Genomic DNA, 21,304 nt, shown 5'->3' with positions numbered 1-21,304 from the left:
TATATTTGTATTTTCTATCTCTGCGTAACATACTTTTTCACTTAAAAATCATAGCGACAAATTATTCACCAACTGATATATTGATTGCAATAGGCCACTGAGATTTACATTGCTAGCTCTGTTTTACAAACTACTCACTCAATAATATGGTAGTAAATCCACAATCTCCATATAAATCTATAACACAATCATGAGCAAAATTAAAGGTGTTCCAAACATCAACAATGGCTCTGATCGCGCTGAATCCAAATGTCCCAGTACACCATAAGTGAACCAGCAAGCACTGCCTTATCACCGATGATTGTTGATTTATATAAAAGTGTCAGTGTCAATAAAATAAATATATGAGCAATATTTGAAACTGGTGTCATCACTGTCACTGCCAGTAAAGAGGGGGCTGTAGTTGGACAGTCTGTCCTCCAGGGGGAGCTCTAACGTGTTAGCTTACCTGTCACTTGTGCTGTCAGGGAATGAATGTGAGCGGCTAGCCGGCTAGTAGCTTTGGCAATGTTGTCACTATCAGAATGATATCGCAGCGGGACAGAGGAGAACTTGCTCGGTTTTATACTGTGACAGACCCCAAAAAGCACCAAAAAGGCTATACTGTTTACAGAGTGACCGCCAGGGTAAGTAAAAGGTGCACAAACGCTCGGACGGCTAACGCTGTTTCAAGCTGCTGTGAGTTAGCTGTCGGGCTAGCTGAGCTACTATGTTGTAAACACAAGTAACGTCACTCAGACGTGTTTATTATCAGCTGACAGTGGCACCTGGTTTTGGTAATGCCATTGATATAGCAAACAGGTTCATTTCAACTCGGCTATTTGTTTTTTTTTTTACTTCTGTGGTTTTTACTCCAGGTGGGGCTTGTCCAGTTGCTAACGCACATTAGCACTATTAGCTGTACTAGATGAATCTGAGCCAAACGCTTAGTTTCGTTAACCCGGTGTTAATTGCCTACGGGGCAGAGAAGGGGTTGTTACAGATCAGGAGGAAGGAGATGGTGTTGACCAAAAAACAGCTGGTTCATACTGACGTTTTAGTCTTGAGGCAAGTTTCCCAATGAAAGAAGTAATAAGTGTTTTGAAGTGTCAAGATTCGCTATTCATATAAAGTAGGATGGAGCAAAGGTTTACTAACCCTAACCCTAATTTAACTTAGAGCAAAGAATAACACAGATATTCATGCCGACATTTAAAGAAATCGTCTTTGATTTGTAAACGTGGGTTTCTTGATAATGCGCACTCACAAACTCACAGCTTCAAAGGCTGAAATCGATGCAAATGTTTTAATCACACTGTCACTGTGCGATCGGTGATGTTTACAACTACATGAGTACATTTGAACTTAAATATGTTGAGACAAGGACAGGAGGAGTCCCTTTGTCTCCGCCTGTCTGAGATCTTGTATGTCATGGATGTTGGTGATGTCTCCCCAGATTTCCGTCATCCTCTTTATAAAGCACTCATTGTGACTCTGAGAGAGTTTCAGAGCGTCCCAGCTCATATTGTGACAGTCCGGCGGCAAAATCCTTGCACCGAAAAACATATTTGATATCTTTTCTATTTGGAGATAATAATCAAACATATAAAAGTTCAAAAGCCCTTTCTTTTTGCTTCCTCCTTCACACAGATCATCTCTAGGAAGAATCCAGAAGATGTTCAAGAGGTAAGACATCAGCTTTACTTTAATGTGGTAACTTTGAGTGTGCAGAACAGACAGCAGACCTTTTGAAAATGAATGAATTTGTTGTTATTTAAGAAGGGACATGAGAGATTTAATGCAACATAATGGCTGTGGTTGATCATAGATTTAATGTTAAGAAATGTCCATTACATAATCCAAATCCAATTACTCATCAGTGTGAAAACTTTTTTTGGCTCTAGAAAGTAGTTTTGTTTTTAAATGTGGTAGGAGAACATTTATCTAAAGGTCTTTCTCCCTATTTATGGAAAATGCAGTGAAAACACAAATTTACCTTCTGTCTTTTGAGTCACTGAGGAATGTAGTCTGGCCTGGAATCAGTGCTAATGCAACCAGCATGATGTCAATTACTGTATGTGTGTCTTACATACCCAGTGCAAGATTTTTGCCTGGAAACACACATACCTCAATTATTTAGCTGTGCTCCTGTATGTGCATTATGGTCAGGATTTAGGAATATTATTATTTTTGCTTAATTCTACAGAGAAAGAAACTATGCTAGCCAGGTTCGTGTGTGACAGGGATGAATTGTATTTAAAAGTTTAGATTATGAGAATCATAAAAGAGAACTTAAGCTTTTCAGATACATTCAGATAAAATTTTCAATATTTCTGTTGTCTTTAAGACATAGTGAAAATTCAGTTAATTAATAATTGGACCACTTTTTCAGACAGTAATAAATGATATAAAGTCAAACAGGATTTGCTACAGAACATTAACAGAATCATATTTGTCCCTCAGGGCCAGTTGGTTCTGCCGCAGTGGCAGTAAAAACATCCACAATAATAGAGTGTGACACCCTGATGATACCTGGACTTAACAGAGTACCAAGGAAAATTTATATCTGTTTGCTTTGGGAAATGGTTGTTTCAAACGGGAACCAGTAATCCTGAAGTGAAATTCCATATACAGGGGATGAGTACTGTCTGATATGATGAGCTCGGCTTAAAAGCTTGATTTTTTTTAATGAAGATCTGACAGTTTTCTGTTGCGTACCAATGATTTTGCTGCTTACTTTAGTTACACTAGATAATGTATTTGTCGGTTTGAGGTTAACGGATGTGCAACAACTGATTAAAAACAAAGGTGAAAACAGACTCAATGAAAGATTTTTTAAATAATGTCATCGAGGACTTGTCACCCTGTAACTTAGATATCTTCCTCAAACAGAAAAGGTGCTCTTGGCTTTTCATGATCAGCTTCTTAGCTTTGCTTTCAAATGTGGGTTTGTTATCAATGGAGATTCTCAAGTACTTAATGAGCTTCAAATATTGATTCCCAAGTCCTTTTAAATTAATGTCTTCTCTCTATCTCCATCCATCTCCACTTTCCTCCTCTCTAGATAACAGTATGGAAGAGATACAGTGATTTTAGGAAGCTTCATCAAAATCTTTGGCAGCTGCACAAGAATGTATGTGGCCAGTCGGAGCTGTTTCCTCCCTTTGCCAAGGCCAAAGTCTTTGGTAAGGAAATAACTTCCTTACATGTCAAACATTTCCCCTAATGTTTCCAAATTGCCTAGATAAGAAGATTTATCTTCTCCTGTTTGATATTTATTGTCCTCTTGTGTGTTTGATGTTTTGTGATCTTAAGTGACTGCAATGACGACAGACTTTTCTTTAACATAAGACTTTAAGTCCCGAATGTTCGCAATAGAGAAAAAGTAAGGATGACAATGAGGCTAAATAACCAATATCATAATGCAAAATGCATATTATCATCAACAGTTAAGAAGAAAACTCTAAATTCAGCATCAAACGTCATCATTCATAATCTAATGTATTGTAAGTGCAACAATGGCTGAAGTTCTTTGTCTTACTGGTGGGTAAAGAGCTGTTCATACTGATGTTACCTACGTAGCAATAGCAAAGATTAGTTTAGAAATAACTCCTTTAATATCACTCTGCGTCTATGTATATGTATGCTTAGGTCGGTTTGATGACTCTGTGATTGAAGAGAGAAGACAGTGCTCTGAGGATCTGCTGCAGTTCTCTGCTAATATCCCTGCTCTCTACAGTAGTCAGCACATCCAAGATTTCTTTAAGGTATAATATAGACACACATAGAGAGATACATAATTTACCTAAACACAAAATAATATGTATATTTTTTAAACAAAAGATTTTGTATTTTTCCAGGGTGGTGAGGTCCATGACGGCTCAGAGCTCATTGGTCCAGCTGAGCCCTTTTTGGACTTCTTGGCAGACAGTTTGTCAGACTGCAGCTCTGATGGTAGGCTTACAGAGACTCTTCCTTATAATTTACTATGGTTGCAAATTTACACTTTCTCAGAGATGTGTGGACATGTTTTACAGTCCAAAGAGACATCAGTGGTGCAGATGATTTGACTATCACTTCTGAGTATGGGGGTAAGCTATATGTTTGTTTCTTAACTTAGAAAGACATTTGATTTCTTTAGTTCTTTTATATATATTATGTAGTGTGTATCTAATGTATGTGTCTGTCAAAACTTAACCTCTCATTGTCCCCCTCCTCCTCAGGTCCATCCAGTGACAGTGACCTGACCTCTCTGGCTGTGGACACAGACTCTTTGGCTGAGCTGGATGATGGCATGGCCTCAGGCCGCACCTCCCCAAACCAGCCACAGGGGGGAGCTACCAACATTAGCAGCAGCTGCAGTCCTCGCTTGCCTTCCCTACACGAACGTCGTACCCCGTCCCCTGTGCATGTTCCTGCCTCCTCAGCCCCTAACCCAGAGGTCAGCTGGCCAGGCCGAACGCCACTCTTCTCTGGCAGCTTGAAGAAAGCCAGCGGTGGCAACACAAAGGACGCAAAGTCAGACTATCTAGATAAAGCCAGTGAGCACATCTCTCTGGCTGTACAGAAGGAGATAGAGCAGGATTACCAGGCAGCTTTTTCTTACTATCGCAGTGGTGTGGACCTGCTGCTGCAAGGGGTGCAAGGTCAGTTTGATCACGGGCTGATTAACATGTCTGCTAGGTCAATTGAATCCACTTAAGTCAAATTTAAAGCCATGAATTAAAAAATACATATAGGCAGAAGCATATTTTTTGGATTTGAGGATGGCAATTTCTGTCATGGTGGATCCAATCCTGATCATAACTTCCTTTTATTTAGCTTTTTTATGTACTAACTAACTAGTATATCCATTAGAAAAACATTCACATCCCACATCCCCATCTATTCTGATTATCTTACTCACCTCTTTTTCAGGGGAGCCCAGTCCCACGAGGCGAGAGGCAGTGAAGAAGAAGACCGCTGAGTATCTGATGCGTGCAGAACAGATATCCAGTCAGCATCTGAGAAGCAGCATGGGTCAAGGGTCAACACAGACAGCAGTGAGTGTGAGGAATGGTCACTGGTACTTACTCTGTTTATTAGAGATTATGAAAATGCATTTAAAATGCCTGCTCCCACTATAGTCCTCAAATTAGGGGAAGGGTTTTGTAGTATGGTTGGATTAATTACAGATAAAAGCATCACATATTACTTGGGTCACTTATTACAAAAGATTGCCATATGTAATGAATGTGTCAATGGTTTCATATGGCATTTGGACACGTTTAAAGCCCTGCAAAATGTTTGTTTTTGTCCAAGGCTTTGGGGGTACAATGCTGCCCTTCCGCCAGCAGAGGCAGCCAGCAGAGTCCATGTGAAGAACTGAGGGCTTACCGGGTGTTGGGGGTCATAGATAAGGTCAGTTTATGGTGAATATGTCTTTACTTTTGTGTGATTTATTCTGATGTTCCTTTCTGAATTCATAAACCCCAAAAAACCTTTATTTTTCCTACCGAGGTAGTGAGTAATGGACACAAAAACAAAGACGCACGAACAAGTTTGCTTTTCCTAATACAACATCAGAATTTTCCCCTTTAATAGAAAAAAAATACATTGGAGAGAATTCTTTTGGTGAAAATGAAACATGATCTGTATCCATAACTTTCAGCTCCAGCTTTCTCCTCCTTATGTCCTTCCCTTCTTCAACCATCTCTTTTATCTGGAGCAATTAACTCTAATAGATTTACTGGATAGTGTAGTAAAGGCTGGGTGTGTGTATGTTTAGCATCAGTTATGACTACCACAAGGTCAGTTTGGGTTGCTGGTCCTCTCAACCAGCTGCTGGCGAAGCAACTTCACCACTCAGCCATGAAATGACTTGGCAAGCAGCTCAGCAAGCAACACACAACACTGAGTCAATGATGCTCATCCTATGCACACACATACACAAAACCCCAAAGAAATTGTTGTCACAACACCAACACGTGTTACTCCATTGAGATGTACCCAAACTCCACAATATGTTTGAAGGAAATAAAAACACTGCAAACTGAACTTTTCAAAAATGACCCAGCTTTCCTCTCCTCTTTCTCCTCCTCCTTCCCCCTGTCACTTTTAATAGGGACAGAGGGGACAGATGGAAAGAGCTCCTCACCCCAGTGCCCCCCACCCCCCGCCCACCCTCTCTAAATCCCCCCTTTCCTGATGTTTGCGCCTTAATTATATTAGCGCCCTGGCTAGCACTGCCACTCTGTTTACTCACAGCTCCATTCATATCCATTTAGCCTGCACCTGTTTGGTCCCAACCAGGGTCACATGGAGAGAACGCACCCAGAAAAGATACACACGCACAACACTATGCACAAACACACACCAGGTCACACACATATGCTGAAGCTCTCCCCTGAGACAATGAGAGAGCAGAAGAGCAATGGAGATGTCAGTGCAAAAAGGCGGATGAAGGCAGGAGGAAATTAAGACTTTAGGAATGAGAGGATGTGTGGGCCTAAAGAAAAGTGGGATTTTTTTGTGTGTTCAGATGGATGGATGGATTCCCAGCATTAAAATGGGAAGGTTGTTTTGACAAATCATTTACAGCAATGATTACTTTGATATTATAATTTATCTCTATCTGTCTCAAAATTATGAGAAAATTCAGTTTTTCAGATTTGTTCAAATAGTGCAGTCGGTAAAGACACAGCTCCAAAAGTTTCAAACCAAATAAGGAAAAGCAGAATATCTATCACTTCTATTGAAACCAATCTGGTAAATGCTTGATGTTTTTGATTGATAAATAACCTGGGGTACTCTATGATAACATTGTCAGATGTTCTTGTGCTTCACTTGTCTGTTAATCATCTAATCAATTGATGACAATTGAAACAATTTTTAGCGTGATTTCTTCATGAAAATTGTGATTAATTCTGTCACCTTTCTACTGCTCTTTTTCCTGTTGTTATTCCATTTTGGCTGGGCTTGGTGAACACAGTGGGATCTGACATGTTAATGCCAGTTTTTCTGGCATAATTTAGGGACCTTCATTTATCTTGTTGTGACCCTTATGAGTGCCTTGACCCAGCTGTTGAAAAGCACTGCTCTGGAGGACATAACCATTACATCATTTTAAACAGTGTTTAGACTATCTTTTCATACTTGGCAATTAATGGCACTGTTCCATCACAGGTTCTTTTGGTCATGGACAAGAGAACAGAAGAGACGTTCATCCTGAAAGTAAGTGTGTGTGTGTGTGTGTGTGTGATCCCAGACTTCCTCACTGTAAGTGTGAAGAGTGCCAGAAGCCCCTGTGTGTGACCGGTGTAATTGATTCTAATGGGCCTGTCCCTGTCAGCTCCTCTGCTCTCAGGTGTGAGACGTGTGCCAGATGCCAACGCACAGCACAGGCACAGATGACTACACACACGTGCCCACATGCCTGTACACACTCACGGCCAATGTGAACTTTACGTGGAGCGCTGATAGATTTATGTGGCTCTTTTAAAGTCACGCGCTGTATGTGGCTTGATGAATCCAGTGACTTTGGGTTGCTATGGGGCATAGTTGGTTCCTCGTTAATGGGAGCTTTCTCCTTTGCCGTGGTCCCCTTCGTTTTTCTTTTTTTTTTTTACAACTTAGTCTTTACCCAACTTAAAAGCTCTCCCTGCTCTTCTTTCTTTCATCCATGCCCTCTATATTTGGGTTAGATTCCCTTTTCTCTTCGTGTCCTCAAATGCACCATGTCGACTTTGTCTTTTTTGTGTGTATAGTTTTACTGTATTTACTTCTTTCCCACTTCTCTCCCTTCTTATCATAGGGTCTGAGGAAGAGTAGTGACTCTGGGTGGACTAAAAGAACCATCATGCCCCACTCTGTGCCTCACATGGTGCAGCTGAGCAAATTTATCATCTCTGAAGACACAGTTTTCCTCCTGCTGCAGTATGCTGAAGGTAAGACACACACAGATCTTGCTCAGCCATTTACTCTTCCCCTTTTCGTCTGCACCACTCAACTGTCTTTTCCATTCCTTTAGCTGATGTCTCTTTCTCTCATCTCCCACCCAACTCTCTGCCCTTGTTCCAGACAGATGTTTGATAGAGATGGGTGTGTGTCACAGGTCATTATTCTGAATACCAGGTGGCAACATGCTTCATTAGCTATGCCAACACCTGGGTCTCTTTACATCGCACTCACTCTAGGATGTGTGTGTGTAGATTGTGTGCATGTGGGTGAGTTCATACAGTAAACTGTAGCCATATTTTAATGCTCTGTAACCTCTTCAATCTGGAATACTCTGTAATCATCCTTTGCTAATATTAGTGGACAGTATTGGATATTGTATGGGGCTGTTAAACACGATCTAATAAACCTAATCAAACGCCAGAATAGTTATAAATCTGCCAATCTTACATCGCAGCTCTGTTATTCAGAAAATCCAGGACTGCTTCTTATGCCTCTATAGTAAGCTTTTAGCGGCTGATGGGTTGAATGAGGATAGACAGGCAGACGGAGGGAGGCAGTGACCTGAGCGACATTGGACAAAACAACATATGGATGGTTTTACTTTCTAAGCCATCGAGCTGCCCTGCTATCATTATCATCCCCGTGAACTCCCTATCCATTCTCATCACACACAACAGATGCTGGCTTCCAATTGCTCACACTGCAGCTGTATGTGTGTGTGAGCACGCGCCCCATGTGTGTGTAAGACAGAGAGAAGTCAAAACACTAACATTATACAAGGAATCTAAAATCTACTCCCATCGAAGCTAATTTAGTCAAATTGGTTTCAGTCACAATTCCATTGTTTGCCTTAGCTAATGACCATTTTCCCAAAATGGTCCTGGTAACCAAAGATCTTGTGAAGCTAAAGTCAGGAGCTAAAGATCTCTTTGGGAGATTCCTATATTTACTTCCATCTTCTGTCTTGAGGGCCCAGTTTCAAAATATAGTTTTGACACTTTCAAATGTTTTTTGTTGTTTTATTAACATAAATATTAAAAAGCCATCATTAAATTATTGTGGAATCAAGCAAGTGGGAGAATTCTACGGAGATGTGTGTGGGGATCAAAATGGAGCTCACAGGTCATTCATCCTACAGACTGCACAGCAAATTAATTCTACCCTGTTTTTTGTTGAATTTCAGCACATTAAAACACCTTTTACATAACTTAGTTTAAACACTTGTAAGCCATCCCCCATTCTTTGTATTTATATAAAGGCTAGTGTTTGTCCAGTCAGTGATGTAACCCATCAGAGCAGAGGTATTTTTGAACATGTTAATTTTAGCACCTGCGACTTCTTTGAGAGTAATCATATCTCCTCTTAATATTTCTGCCTTTTTTTGGAAATGCTCTCCTCTTTTGTTTTTAACACAGAGTTTATTTCCTCTTTAGGTGGAAAATTGTGGTCTCACATTGGAAAATACCTACGTAATTCAAGCCCAGAGGAGAGCTTTGATATTCCTTTCATTCAGAAGAGCCACACTGCAGCTGTACACTCTCCACACCATGCTGCACCACAGCTTGATGTGGGTTCTGCCATTTCTTGTTCAGGTCCTGCTTCTGGCTCTGACTCGGAGGTGCAGAAGGAGAGTGGAAACCTCACAGCAACTCCCCTTAAGAGTATTCTTCCTCTCAGGCTTATCGAACACACTGGAACTCTAGGAGACTCTGGATCCACCTCTGAGGAAGAGTGCACCAACAGTTATCTAACACTTTGTAATGAATATGGACAAGAGAAGGTAGAACCAGATGCACTTGAGGAGGAAGAAGAGAAGAGTGATCGGGAAATGCTGTCACTGGAAGTGCCCATTGCAACGACCACCACTTCCTCACGTAGCCGGTCACTGCTGAGCAATGACAGCCTCTCTTCACCCCTCAGCTCTCAGGAACTTGGCTTCTTCACTGAGTTGTCTGACAAAAATGGTCACACACATGACAATGAACTAGACCGTGGCGAAGGGCAGGACCACACTGAAGTTTTTAGTCCTTTACCATCCCCGGCTGTGCCCCTGTCTCTGCATCAGTCCAAGCACACACCAATGGAGTTATTCCGTATTGACAGCAAAGACAGTGCAAGCGAAGTCACCTGTCTCGATTTAGGAGAACAGCAGCCCCCTCAAAAGCAGGTCGCAGTCTTCTCTACATCTGACCTTGGCTCAGATGTCACAGAGGATCTTCCAGAGCTGGCTCAAGAGGTGAAGAGCTACAGCTCAGAGCTTTGGTGGTTGGACTGCAGTGATAAAGGCTCCAATGAGTCTGTGCCTGTCATCTCATTTAAAGAGGCTGTAGTTGTGGATGAGGGTCAGCCACCAGATCTTTTGGTCAACCTTCCTGTAATAAGTGGCACTGTGGATTCATTACAGGAGGAATTGGAGACTTCAGGAGTGTGTCTGGGACTTGAAGCCACAGCCTCTCCTCAGAAGAGCATCCAGCCTGATGTTTTACAGCTTAACAGCCAGCTAGAAGAAGGGGAGGAACAGCCATTGGAGCAGGACCTTTCATCTCTGCATACAGCCTCTGCTGCTGGTGACACCAGTGTGGCATCTTCCTCTCCCCTACATTCAATGTGGGATGATGGCAGCCTGGCATTTGGACAAGACACCTCTGACAAAATGGTTGTTGATCCTGAATGCCAAAATGATGACCTTCCCCTTGATGCAGAAATTGCGTCTTCTGACCCTCATAGTGAGAAACTAGAGGCCTGCACAAGAGTAAACGCAGACTCAATCTCAAACACAAAGGGAACTGAAGCCTGTGCAGTGGTTGAGAGTTTATTAGATCTTGATGGTGAATCATCAAGAGTTGTTAGTAATACAGGTGGCAGCGAATTCAATAAAGAAATATCACGGCTGTTTGCAGAGCTGGACGAGCTGTCCCTGGCTGCATCCCAAGCTCGTATCCCAGAGGACTTTGTACGATGCTGGGCCGTCGAGATGATTACAGCCCTGGATTCTCTGCACCAAGAGGGTATCATCTGTCGAGACCTAAACCCCAACAACATATTGCTTGACCACCAAGGTTAGATATCCATTGTTATCAAAACCCACAATCTTGTCATCTCATTTATAGTCTTCCTAAAGCTTGTAGGATCTTATTTGGTTCTACCTGGGTAAGTTGTCTCTGAATGTTGATGTCTATACGGAAAAAAACATTGTACGACAACTGCAATCTTGCAATATTTGCGACACAAGGATAGAGATGTAATATTACGTACGTAATTAAGACATAGTTAAAAATAGGGGATAGTTTAGCACAAAATACATGCAAGTGACCGTTGAAAAGTAAAGCAAAGTAAAAACGACGATCAATTGATGAGTAGAGATCACTCTCCCATTCTGTGGAAAAGAATGTGATGCGCTAATACAAGTGCAGTACTGGTGTTTAGTGGTGAAATTCTTCAGCTGAGTCAGCAAAGTTACTGTAGTTTACCATGAATGTTCACCCCCTTTTAAGCAATACATACAATTACTTTATATAAAATAAAAAAGCAAAACATTAACTGTGCAAGCTGGTCCTGTCAGAAAGAGAAGCTTTTTGGCTGCATGGTGTATGTTGCCAAGGTGGAATATGCTCATCTTTCTCTTAAAACAAGGATAAAATGAAACTTTTTTTTTTTTTTTCCCTTTTGGATGTTAGGCAATTTTAAGTTAGCCTTTTGATAGAATCTTATGTGATGATGGAATAAGCAGAAATCCTGTCTCCTTAAATCAACCAACCATGATCTAATCTATTTACCAAAATGAAAGCCCTTCCAGAAGGGAAAGTGCTGTTTTACCAGGAGGTCACACATTCCCCCTCAACTTCTTCTTTTGTCATCCTACAATCATCTTTCTCCACCTCGTTATCAACAAGCGTCTAATTAGCTGAGTGGCTGTTTTCGTCTCCCTGGTGGTAATTATTGTTCTAAAGGGCCCATCAACAGCATAGTGTGGTGCATCAGTCTGGCTAGCCCAGGCTAATGGCCACAGCTACCTAATGACACCATTAGTTCTAATGATAGCGTTAACGGGTAGCCGCTAAACAGGAGTAATCACCGGGGCTGTGTGCTTGAAAAGCTCGCAGAGAGATTTAGAGAGCCAGAAAGGAACAGAGGAAGGAAATGTTCTAAAGGTGAATAAACAGTTTGAAAAGTAGTTATTCAGAGGGACACTTGATGAATGTTTCATACTTAGACACTTAGGTCACCTTCTATCTTGTCCCCTCTCTTTAGGTCATGTGCAGATTACCTACTTTTGTAGCTGGAGTGACGTGGAGGAGTCCTGTGACAAAGAGGCCATTGCCAATATGTATTGTGCACCAGGTGAGCTATACATTTACATTATAACACACTTCATTTATTATTTTCCTCTTTACATATTTTGAATTTATTAATTAGGAACCTCATTTTGGGTTTGTTTGCTTGTGATTTAGAAGGTTCATGTGGGGTTAATCCTATGCAGGCATGCGGGGCCATAAGTAGGCCACTTTCCCATGGTCACAAAACCCTCATTCATAGCAGACATGAATAAACTGAATACTGTGTGTCTAAGTGTACTTGCACTACTCAAAGAAGAAGAAACAAATGCATGCTATGATTCTTTTTGGCTATTGGATTGACAGAAATCCAAAATGCACTCTGTCCAGTTGTTTTATGAGGTTAAATTCACTAATATAAACAAGACGAAATGTGCGCATCTTGGCAGGGTTGTTTTACACTACATTAAATAGCAAGTTGTTCCCTACAAAATAAATGGTGAATATCTGTTACTCTTGCGGTCACTGTTTTGTAGAAGCAGGAATATGTTGTAGTATGCTCCTTGTCCTGTAGAGTGTGCTGTTGTGCAACAGTGAGCCAGTAGTGTGGCAACCCCGTGTGTTACCCCCAGCAAGCTTGCGGCAGCTCTGGCATGCTGTTTAAAAGCTGCTTAAAACAAACTGCCGCTAGACTACAGTCCATGTCCCTACTTAGCACTTCTATGTGTGGTGGGTGTGTGTGTGTGCGCGCATGTATACACATGCATCTGGCATCTATGAATGAATAACTTTTTCAATATGTTGCTGCTTTAAGCATATGGCTTCACACTTGGGCTGTTGGATAGATTATACTTGATGTGTTTAATGACATCTTTCTCAAATATGCAGGCTGGATAACTGTTCGTTGAAAACACTGGACGCACTCAGATATGTACACAATGACCCTCACGCTCATTCACTCTCCCACACACTTATATTAAGCTATTCTCTCATATTCATCCTTTCTCTCAAGCCAGGAAGGTCACTTCAGATTTAAATCCTCCTTGTGTCTAGAACGTACAGTATGACACCATTGTAATAAATCTGAAAGCAACAAATGCTCTATCTAATATCCAAATTGTGCATTTTTATTCCCTTAGCAACAGCTTGTTTAAAAGCCTACTAATGGAAATAGAAGCACCTAGAGACATATGTTCCAGAGGCCAGCTGAAGATTACCTAAAGACACAGGGGTAAAGCTTAGTACAGGGAGATATTTAATGTATCTTTCAATTTAAGTGTGAGCCCAATTTAAGTGAACCCAAGTTCAATTAATAAAATCATATTAATAGAAATAGTTCAGTGATATTATGTGGTTGGAGTATTTGGTAAGGAACATGAAATAAACATACCATTGAAAACGGTAATGGTGATCACAAAATAGTTCAGTGCAGTCAGATTCTTATTTGCTGTTGCTGGCCTAACAATTATAATATATTATTTAATTAAACTGTATTACTTTATTAAACAGAATTATTATTAAACTTCAAAATTAAATCTATTGTTATAATTTACTTATTATTTTTATTGGATAAATGACTAAGATGACTATGATTTAGTTAATTTAAATTTTGACATATCTATAGGGTGGGAAGAGGGGAGAGAGAAAAGAAAAATTGACATTCAAATTTAAGTACAGCACACACATCATAAAATGAATGGATTTGGTGATAAAATACCAGGCAGATGTGCAGTAAAACATGGTACGTTTGACAGAGACGTCAGTAATGTGAACTGTAACTGAACTGACCTCAGCTCAGGTGTGAAAGGTCCTGTTAGTTGAGCTGCTGTTGATCCCTTGTGAATCAAAGTATGTAATATGTATCAGCAGCCAGCAGGGGGTGTGTTATGCTGTTGTTAAACAAAGAGATCACATCTTCAACTACTGACGTTACTGCTGTTCAAACCCTGGCAACTTTCTCTTGTCTTCTTCTTTCCCTCTCCCTCATTATGCCCACCTTTTTACTTCACACACAACAAAGTAATGGCTATCACTTACTTGTTTGTGTTTATCCTCCCTACATTATAAATTAACTGTGGATCTATGTGCTTGTGGAAACACACTCACACTCACATTCACTCTAAGGCGGAGGTTAGTGACTGTGTGTGTTTCTCCTGCCCTTGTTATGTATTGCTGTTTATCCAGACAGGGTCAGCTCTAGCGATGGCTTCATTCCTGATGACAGATTTATGACTGTTTGCCAGAAAGCTAGCAGGGGGCCTGCTGTGACCGTATGTGTGCGTGTGTGTTTCTGTCTGTGCATATGTGTGTGTCTGTGAAAGAAAAGAAACATGTTTTTAAAACGCACACATTCACAGAAAAAACACAGGAGTGGACTCAGAAAAATAGAGTGGCAGGGTGTTAATCTATTTATTCTGTGTTTTTGCTTATTTACTTTCTAGCCACTTTGTCACAAACAATAAACATTACGGGGCTTGTTCTCGAACATAGGAGAAAAAAAACCCAATAAAGCTCTTCATTGGCAATGTTGCACAATCTAATTTTAACAGAAATGAGAATTGTTTATTGTTCTGGTAAGAGGGAAGCAAGGCCAAAACCGATTGTCTTCAATGTCTAAGAAAAGGGAAATTCAGTTTTCTTCCCCTCTAAAGTAACAAGTCTCTTACTGGAGCCAATATTTTCATATCAACTGTTTGCTTTCTGTTGTTTTCATTCGCCTACTGAGCCACAGAGTGATCTAATAAAGTTTACTTCCCCTTTTCACATTATACTGTCATCTCATTGTTTTGGAAAGATTTTCAGGGAAGATATTGTACTCTGAAAGTACTTCTGCATGATTATTTGAATATTTTTCCTCCACCCTTACACTGAAGAGGACACATAGATTTGTTTTGAATACAGCATTCAGTTGGTTTTATCAAGAATTGGCAGCAAAACAACTGAACCCCCCCAGCTCACAAGACACATACTCAGTCTTGGAACATCGCACACCGATCTCTCCTTACTTCCTACCTGCATGTACTTGCTTCCTCTTTCAACACTGGCTGTTCGTTAAGTTGTTAGGGAAGTCGGTCTGAGAGGAGAAGAGAGAAAGTTCCTTATGGCCCCCAGGAGGGAGGAGATGGGCTGTGATTAAGATACAAAGCAGGAGGGAACTGCATTGTTGCAGGGAAGGGGAAGAAGAGGCCACAAGGTGAACACAGTGTATTGTTATATCTTGTTTTCTCAGAATACCTGCGATTGATTAGAAACTTTATTTTAAGTGCAATTCAAGGAAGAAAGTTTTGAGAAGCATAGTCAAAATTGAAAATGTACACATCATAGAGAACGCACATATCAGTGGGCTGTGAATGACCCGTGGCCTCTGGATGCAGTTAATTCTTCCCTCCTATCCTCTCTCTCTCTGCCTTGCTCTGACAGAGCGGTAAGTGTAGCCAGCTCCACTGTACTCTCCCTGCAGCTCCTTAGACATTAATCCATTGTGATGACATCGACCTTGCTCTGAGACGTATGTGTGTGTGTGTGTCCAGCATCTCCCCTCCAGCTCATAACTACGCAGGTATCACTAGTCTGTTCAATGACGATCTTCTCTCCTTGGCTGTCAAAACAGTAGTCCTGGGGAGCCCTGAAGACTGGTTGCTCAGTTGGCTGTGTACATATCTGTGTGTGTGTGTGTGTGTGTATTTTAGTTTGAGTTTGTGTATACAAAGCGTGCAAGTCGTATCATAACCCTCTCTAACCTTGGCTGTAAGAGAGCCACACAGGCCTCTGGAGTTCCCGACAGCCTCCAGGAGATGAGGGGTCTTTGTCTCTTACGCTGCCGCAGCTGAGGAGCCTGGTCTCTGGGCACACACAGCCGTGACCCTGGGACCCGGCCCTCTGGGTGACCAGGCGCCCTCCCTCTGGAAAGAGCAGAGCAATGGGAAGCTGAACAGCACAAGAGGCCATCTGGTACCCAGTGGAGCTCAGACACACACGTTTACACTCACATATACACTGACTGATAATTACACATCTCAATGTAGCAAACATGCATTACTGTGTCTTACTGAATCGCACACTCACCAACCTTCCATTGAGCTGGTTGTACATCCAAATATCAAAGTTTGTGGAGGTGAGCTTCACTTACAGTAATTAGTCAATGAACAGAAGGAAAATTGAAACTAATTTAATAATCAACTACATAATGAATTAATTTTTACATTAAATTTAAACTCAATGACAGATCTTTTAAGAGTCCTCATTCCAGGTGATGATATTTTATCTTTTTGGTGTTGTCAACTGAATCTCATTGGCATTTACACCAACAAGGAAGTTGATGTAAAGACTGTGATTTAATAATATACAACTAATACTCTTTCTTTACAATTAACAGCTCCAATATTGATAAATAGTTGCGGCTCTATTCTGGTGTGTAATTCATCTCAGGAGCTAAAAAAATAAAAAGCTAAAAGAAGTGCAGGGATAAAGAAGATTGAAAAGAAATGTCATGCTATTTGTTCTCATCTTCCTTTTTGCCATTTCTTAGTGAGTGTGTGTGAGCGTATATTGTATGCACACGTGTGTGTGTGTGTTTGAGGTCAGGTCATGCAGATGGTGTGAAGTTGCAGCACAGACGGTTTCCTCAATTTAACTGCTTTTTTATTATGCAAATAACCCTTTTATGAGACACACACACTTGTTTGTGTGTGTGTGTGTGTGTGCGTAAGAGAGTGTGTCCAGGTTTTGTGCTCATTTCAAATGAATTGTCAGCGTTAAATGAAATATTAAATAATCCAAGATGTCATTCTGTTTAATGTTGAGGGTTTGAAAGCAAGTGATCTGAAGCAGCTTATAAGATGAAGATCAATTAATGCATACATTTTTGATTATTCTTTTTTCTCATGTTGATGAGTAGTTAATTTTACTTTCACAGAGGTTTCTACCCAACACTTGTGCTTGTCAATATATTGATTGGTTCTCTCTCTTCCTCTCTTTTGTGCCATGCAGAGGTGGGAGGTATCAGTGAGGAAACGGCAGCGTGTGATTGGTGGAGTTTGGGCGCCATCCTGTTTGAGCTCCTGACAGGCATGGTGAGTCAAAAAATATAAAAAAAAGAAAATTGTATCTTTGTTGCTAAGGTGTTATGGGATGTCTGTAGGTGTCTTGGCTTTCAACTCTCTCACACTCTTTATGGTCCTGCCAGGTTGTGTGTGGTTCTGTGTGCATGTCTGTATGTGTTTGAGTAGGTGGAGTTTGTTATTTTGTTGTGTGTGCATCTATGTGTGCGAGGTGCGTCTTGGCTGCCGTCTCTTACTCTGGTTCTCAGGGAGTGCCAGGGGTGTCAGTGTGACTTTCTCCCCCAGCCTGAGCTCCATCTGCTGGGCCAGGGGGTCAGCTCTCCCTGGGCCCCATAGCTGGCTCCTGGAGCAGCACTGGGCTCTGAGCACACCGACCTCAGATCAGCGTGGAAGGTGAAGACTGGGGCAAATCTCAAGGTGCTGCAGCTTGACTGGTCCAGGGTCAGGGCTGTCTGAGGGACCTTCTCTCAAGACATGCACGGGAAGCCGGGCGAAACAACAAATGCATATTCAACTCTTACATGCGTTCTGTTGAAGGACATACACACACACAGCAACACACACAGACACCCAGTGTACTTACACTACATCCCAACAAGTTTTCACTGTCTGGTAAATGTGAATATATTGTAACTGGTTACCACTGGTCTAACATCCCCAACAGCTTTAAGTGGTTCCCTCAAATGGCCCAAAAATGAGTTGGGGTGTTAGGTTAGTGTTGGTATGTTGAACAGTACACATTCGCACTTACCCTAACAAAAAAAAAGAAGAATCAAACAACAACAACAACAAAAAAAAAAAACTCAGTCACACAGATGTCTCCTTTGATGATTATGACTGGGTACAATCCTGGCAAGGATACACACACACAGGCACACATAGTGTCTCTTGATCCTTGCAGGATAAGATCTTGCCTGGAGCAGTCTTGACTGCAGCTAGGAACCTAGCCAGAACTCCTGCAGCACGAATCAGGAGAGGGATAGGCAACCAACCTCACTGATGGAAAAAACACACAGGGTTCCCCAACACAAACACACAAGCAGTTTGCAGCTCTTTCTTTCCACACGTTTTGCTCTAGCATTTTCAATTTATAAGTGTGGATGCACTAAAAGATGTGCAGCCACAGTATACAGTGATTGCAGTCATTATTGTCAATTATTTTAACAATAGGACTAAATTCTATGGTTAGAAAAGCACTTGCAGGTCTTGCGCTCCCTCTTACTCACTTCGGGGATTGGTTTTACTTTATATCCTGTGAGTGCAACAATTTCGTGTTTACTAAATTGACACTTTGACCTGGTCAGGTTTTACAGTGGAAAACAAAGCAAAAAGATTTACATTCTCTGCTGACTAACAGTTGGCCCTTCTGGTAAGCTTGCTGTGTGTATACTAACGAAATACAATTCATTTTCCATGCCATTCTTTTTGTGACTCTCACTCTGTCTGACACACACAGCAGTTCCAAGAAAGAGCAACAGAAGTGAAATCATAATCTTGTTGTAGTTGGTGCGATCAGTGTTGTTTCAGGTGCTTTGTCTCTTTGGTCTCCTCCTATTTGTCCACTCCCAATGTCCTCACTTTAACCAAGGCTCTGCGGGTGTCATCATGCCTGTCCCCTGGGCTCCCCAGTGTGTCAGATTTTCTTTGTTTTAAATTGATGGCTATCTCCCTCCCCTCTTTCCATCTCTCCTTCCCTTTACAGTCTCTGCTCCGGTGCCATCCAGCAGGAATTGGTCGCCACACAACTCTCAACGTCCCTGAGTCTGTTTCAGAGGAGGCCAGGTCTCTGCTGGAGCAGGTGAGTCTGTTTTGATGTCATATGGTTTTTCTGTATGAAAGTCAATGTTTTACTGAAACAAGTTACAAGAAAAACTACATATAAAACTACGTTGTGGTTGAACACACATAAAGCATGTCTTCATCGGCACACAACAGCAGTCATTGCAAGTGCTTAAAAAGTATTACCAGTTACAATTATAGTACACATCTGTCATGAACCCAGTGTGGGTGTGCTCTCAATGACTGGACATAACAATGAAAAAGGTTTTTGCTCGCATTGTTGCTTGTTAATTTGTATTTTGTGTCTGCCTGTCCTGGTGTCCGTCTTGTCTTCCTGTGCAGCTGCTCCAGTACAACCCAATGGAGAGACTAGGGGCAGGAGTGGGAGGCGTGGATGATATTAAATCTCACCCTTTCTTTGCCAGGGTAGATTGGCCCAAGTAGTCGGTGTGCATTGTGGGACTGCAGAATGCAGAGTTGCGTGCTGGGAAACTGGCAGTCCTCAATGAGCTCTTCTTAGACTGGACGCACTAGCAGATGTACAGTAAATCCAGATTATGCATCTCTGCACACAGCTCTCATTTTGTGTATGGCCATTAGTTCCTATGTACTTGTCAGATTTTATTTTTTATTTTTATAGAGTTTGCCAAGCCGGAAGTATTACCTTTCCTGTAAATGGATATTTCTTTATGACCAAGAGGTTTAATGTTCTTGGTGCAGTGATCACTCAATATGTGTGGTGCAATAATTTCTACAGTAAGTGCTTGATCCACTAAAGCATTGTTGCTTTTACACTTCTCATACCGTAGCTGCAAGCCAAAATGACACAACTAGAAGTGAGAGGTGGCATAAAGTCCTGAGTCAAATGCATTAATTAAGTACTGTACTGTCCCGTACAGTGTCCATTCTGACACAGTTTTAAGTCACCTAAAAAAAAAAAAACTTGTGCAATACACTATTTGTTTCCACACACTTATGTCATTCCTTATGGAGCACATTGAGATTAACGTGAGAAAGGTGGAGTTTTGGGGGTTTTTGCTCTCATCTAGTAAGCGATACAATATCTAATTTTCTACAACACTGTCAACATTTTTTTTGCTGCCAACCCATTTTGCTGCCAACCAGGTCGTGTATGGTAACAGATGGTCGTTATGCAAGGTGACTGAACAAAATCTTCTGAGTAAGGACATGGGTTTGATTCTGATTGAATAATTATTTAAATTAAAATTGAGAAAGAATAATGAAGAACTTGGTTTGAACCACACATTTGAAACCAGTGCTTCAGCATACTGCGGTTGATTTTATAAATATCGGAGTCACCTCTCTGTACTTTAAAACATTACATTTTGTGCATGGAAGAATATGATTTGTGTAATATATTTAATACTAAAAAAATGAACAATAAACAGTGTGTTTTGTAAATATGACTTTTAAAGGATGTTGCGCTGAATGAAAGGTACACCCAGGTGTCACAGCCATGATTATGTCCAACTTGGCAATCACTTACTGCCTCATCAATCAGGTCATTTTTGATTGTGTGTTTTGTGTTTGAGCACACATCCACTAACTTGCCACGTTGATCTCCATTTTTTTAATAGCTAAAATGACTGAATGATAAGGTAAACATTTCCATGGTAGCAATGCACAGCATAAATCATAACCTTAAGCCTTGTTTCAGATAATCGCTTCACAGTTTTCTCCAGCGCTGCTCAATAGTAATGCTAACAGACAAGAACTGTACATTAACCATAGTCCACTTATTAACCGTTTTTATCAGACGAAAACATCACAGCGAGATCAGAATTTTTTTTTTCTGGTTTCTATTGAATGCTCACTCTTGCCTGTGCTGTATGTCTGTACCGGTCTGTCAGTGCATTCTGGACAACAATAAACATACCTGGATGAGTACATCAGTGCTGCAGCAGTGATGCTTTCTTTGAATACAATGAGTTGTGTGTCGTGTGTGTTCGCTCTGAGGCTACAGCCACTCTGTTATCAGCTGGACTGATGATACTCCTGGAAAGCTGCTGTCACTCCTGCTGAGTGTCAGTGTGACCATAATACAATGCAACACACAAACTAACGTTCCATGGTATAAATACTGAACACTCATTGATACTTTTAGTCATTTTTTTTGGGAGACTTTTTTTTTTTCTTCTTCTTTTCATCTACATAAAAGCTACTCAGTTTGTCATGTCAGCCCTTCACCTTTCCATTATGCCTGGGACATCCATCTGCACAACTTGTATATTTCATGAGAAGTTTTTACCAGAA

At 41.1% G+C, this 21,304-nt stretch overlaps 1 protein-coding gene across 3 annotated transcripts; it reads left to right on the top strand.

Annotated features, from left to right (window-relative positions):
• The first annotated feature begins 475 nt into the window (after nt 1-475).
• Nucleotides 476-20,938, top strand: rps6kc1 (ribosomal protein S6 kinase polypeptide 1). 3 transcript variants are annotated; one of them, XM_029496733.1, is made up of 19 exons: nt 476-626; nt 1,630-1,665; nt 3,044-3,164; nt 3,631-3,746; nt 3,840-3,933; nt 4,017-4,070; nt 4,203-4,302; nt 4,426-4,625; nt 4,897-5,021; nt 5,281-5,379; nt 7,144-7,191; nt 7,772-7,904; nt 9,351-9,548; nt 9,621-9,750; nt 9,796-10,976; nt 12,169-12,258; nt 17,181-17,263; nt 18,954-19,049; nt 19,373-20,938. In XM_029496733.1, the coding sequence occupies exons 1-19, from the start codon at nt 525-527 to the stop codon at nt 19,472-19,474; spliced, it is 3,108 nt and encodes a 1,035-aa protein (XP_029352593.1). In that variant the 5' UTR covers nt 476-524; the 3' UTR covers nt 19,475-20,938. The 3 variants fall into 3 exon arrangements, with proteins under 3 accessions (XP_029352593.1, XP_029352592.1, XP_029352591.1); XM_029496732.1 differs by having other exon boundaries at nt 4,203-4,625; nt 9,351-10,976; XM_029496731.1 differs by having other exon boundaries at nt 4,203-4,625; nt 4,897-5,027; nt 9,351-10,976.
• The last annotated feature ends 366 nt before the right edge of the window (nt 20,939-21,304 follow it).

The sequence above is a fragment of the Echeneis naucrates genome, chromosome 24 (assembly GCF_900963305.1).
Source record: "Echeneis naucrates chromosome 24, fEcheNa1.1, whole genome shotgun sequence".
Taxonomy (NCBI): domain Eukaryota; kingdom Metazoa; phylum Chordata; class Actinopteri; order Carangiformes; family Echeneidae; genus Echeneis; species Echeneis naucrates.
This window is presented reverse-complemented; position numbering and strand designations above follow the sequence as displayed.

What these genes read in the sequence shown, in the direction of transcription:
- rps6kc1 (XM_029496731.1), top strand. Translation starts at nt 525, where the DNA reads ATGATATCGCAGCGGGACAGAGGAGAACTTGCTCGGTTTTATACTGTG. An exon ending in TTTACAGAGTGACCGCCAGG is followed by an intron (nt 627 to 1,629) that starts GTAAGTAAAAGG and finishes TCCTTCACACAG; the next exon opens with ATCATCTCTAGGAAGAATCC. An exon ending in CAACACAGACAGCAGTGAGT is followed by an intron (nt 5,028 to 5,280) that starts GTGAGGAATGGT and finishes TTTTTGTCCAAG; the next exon opens with GCTTTGGGGGTACAATGCTG.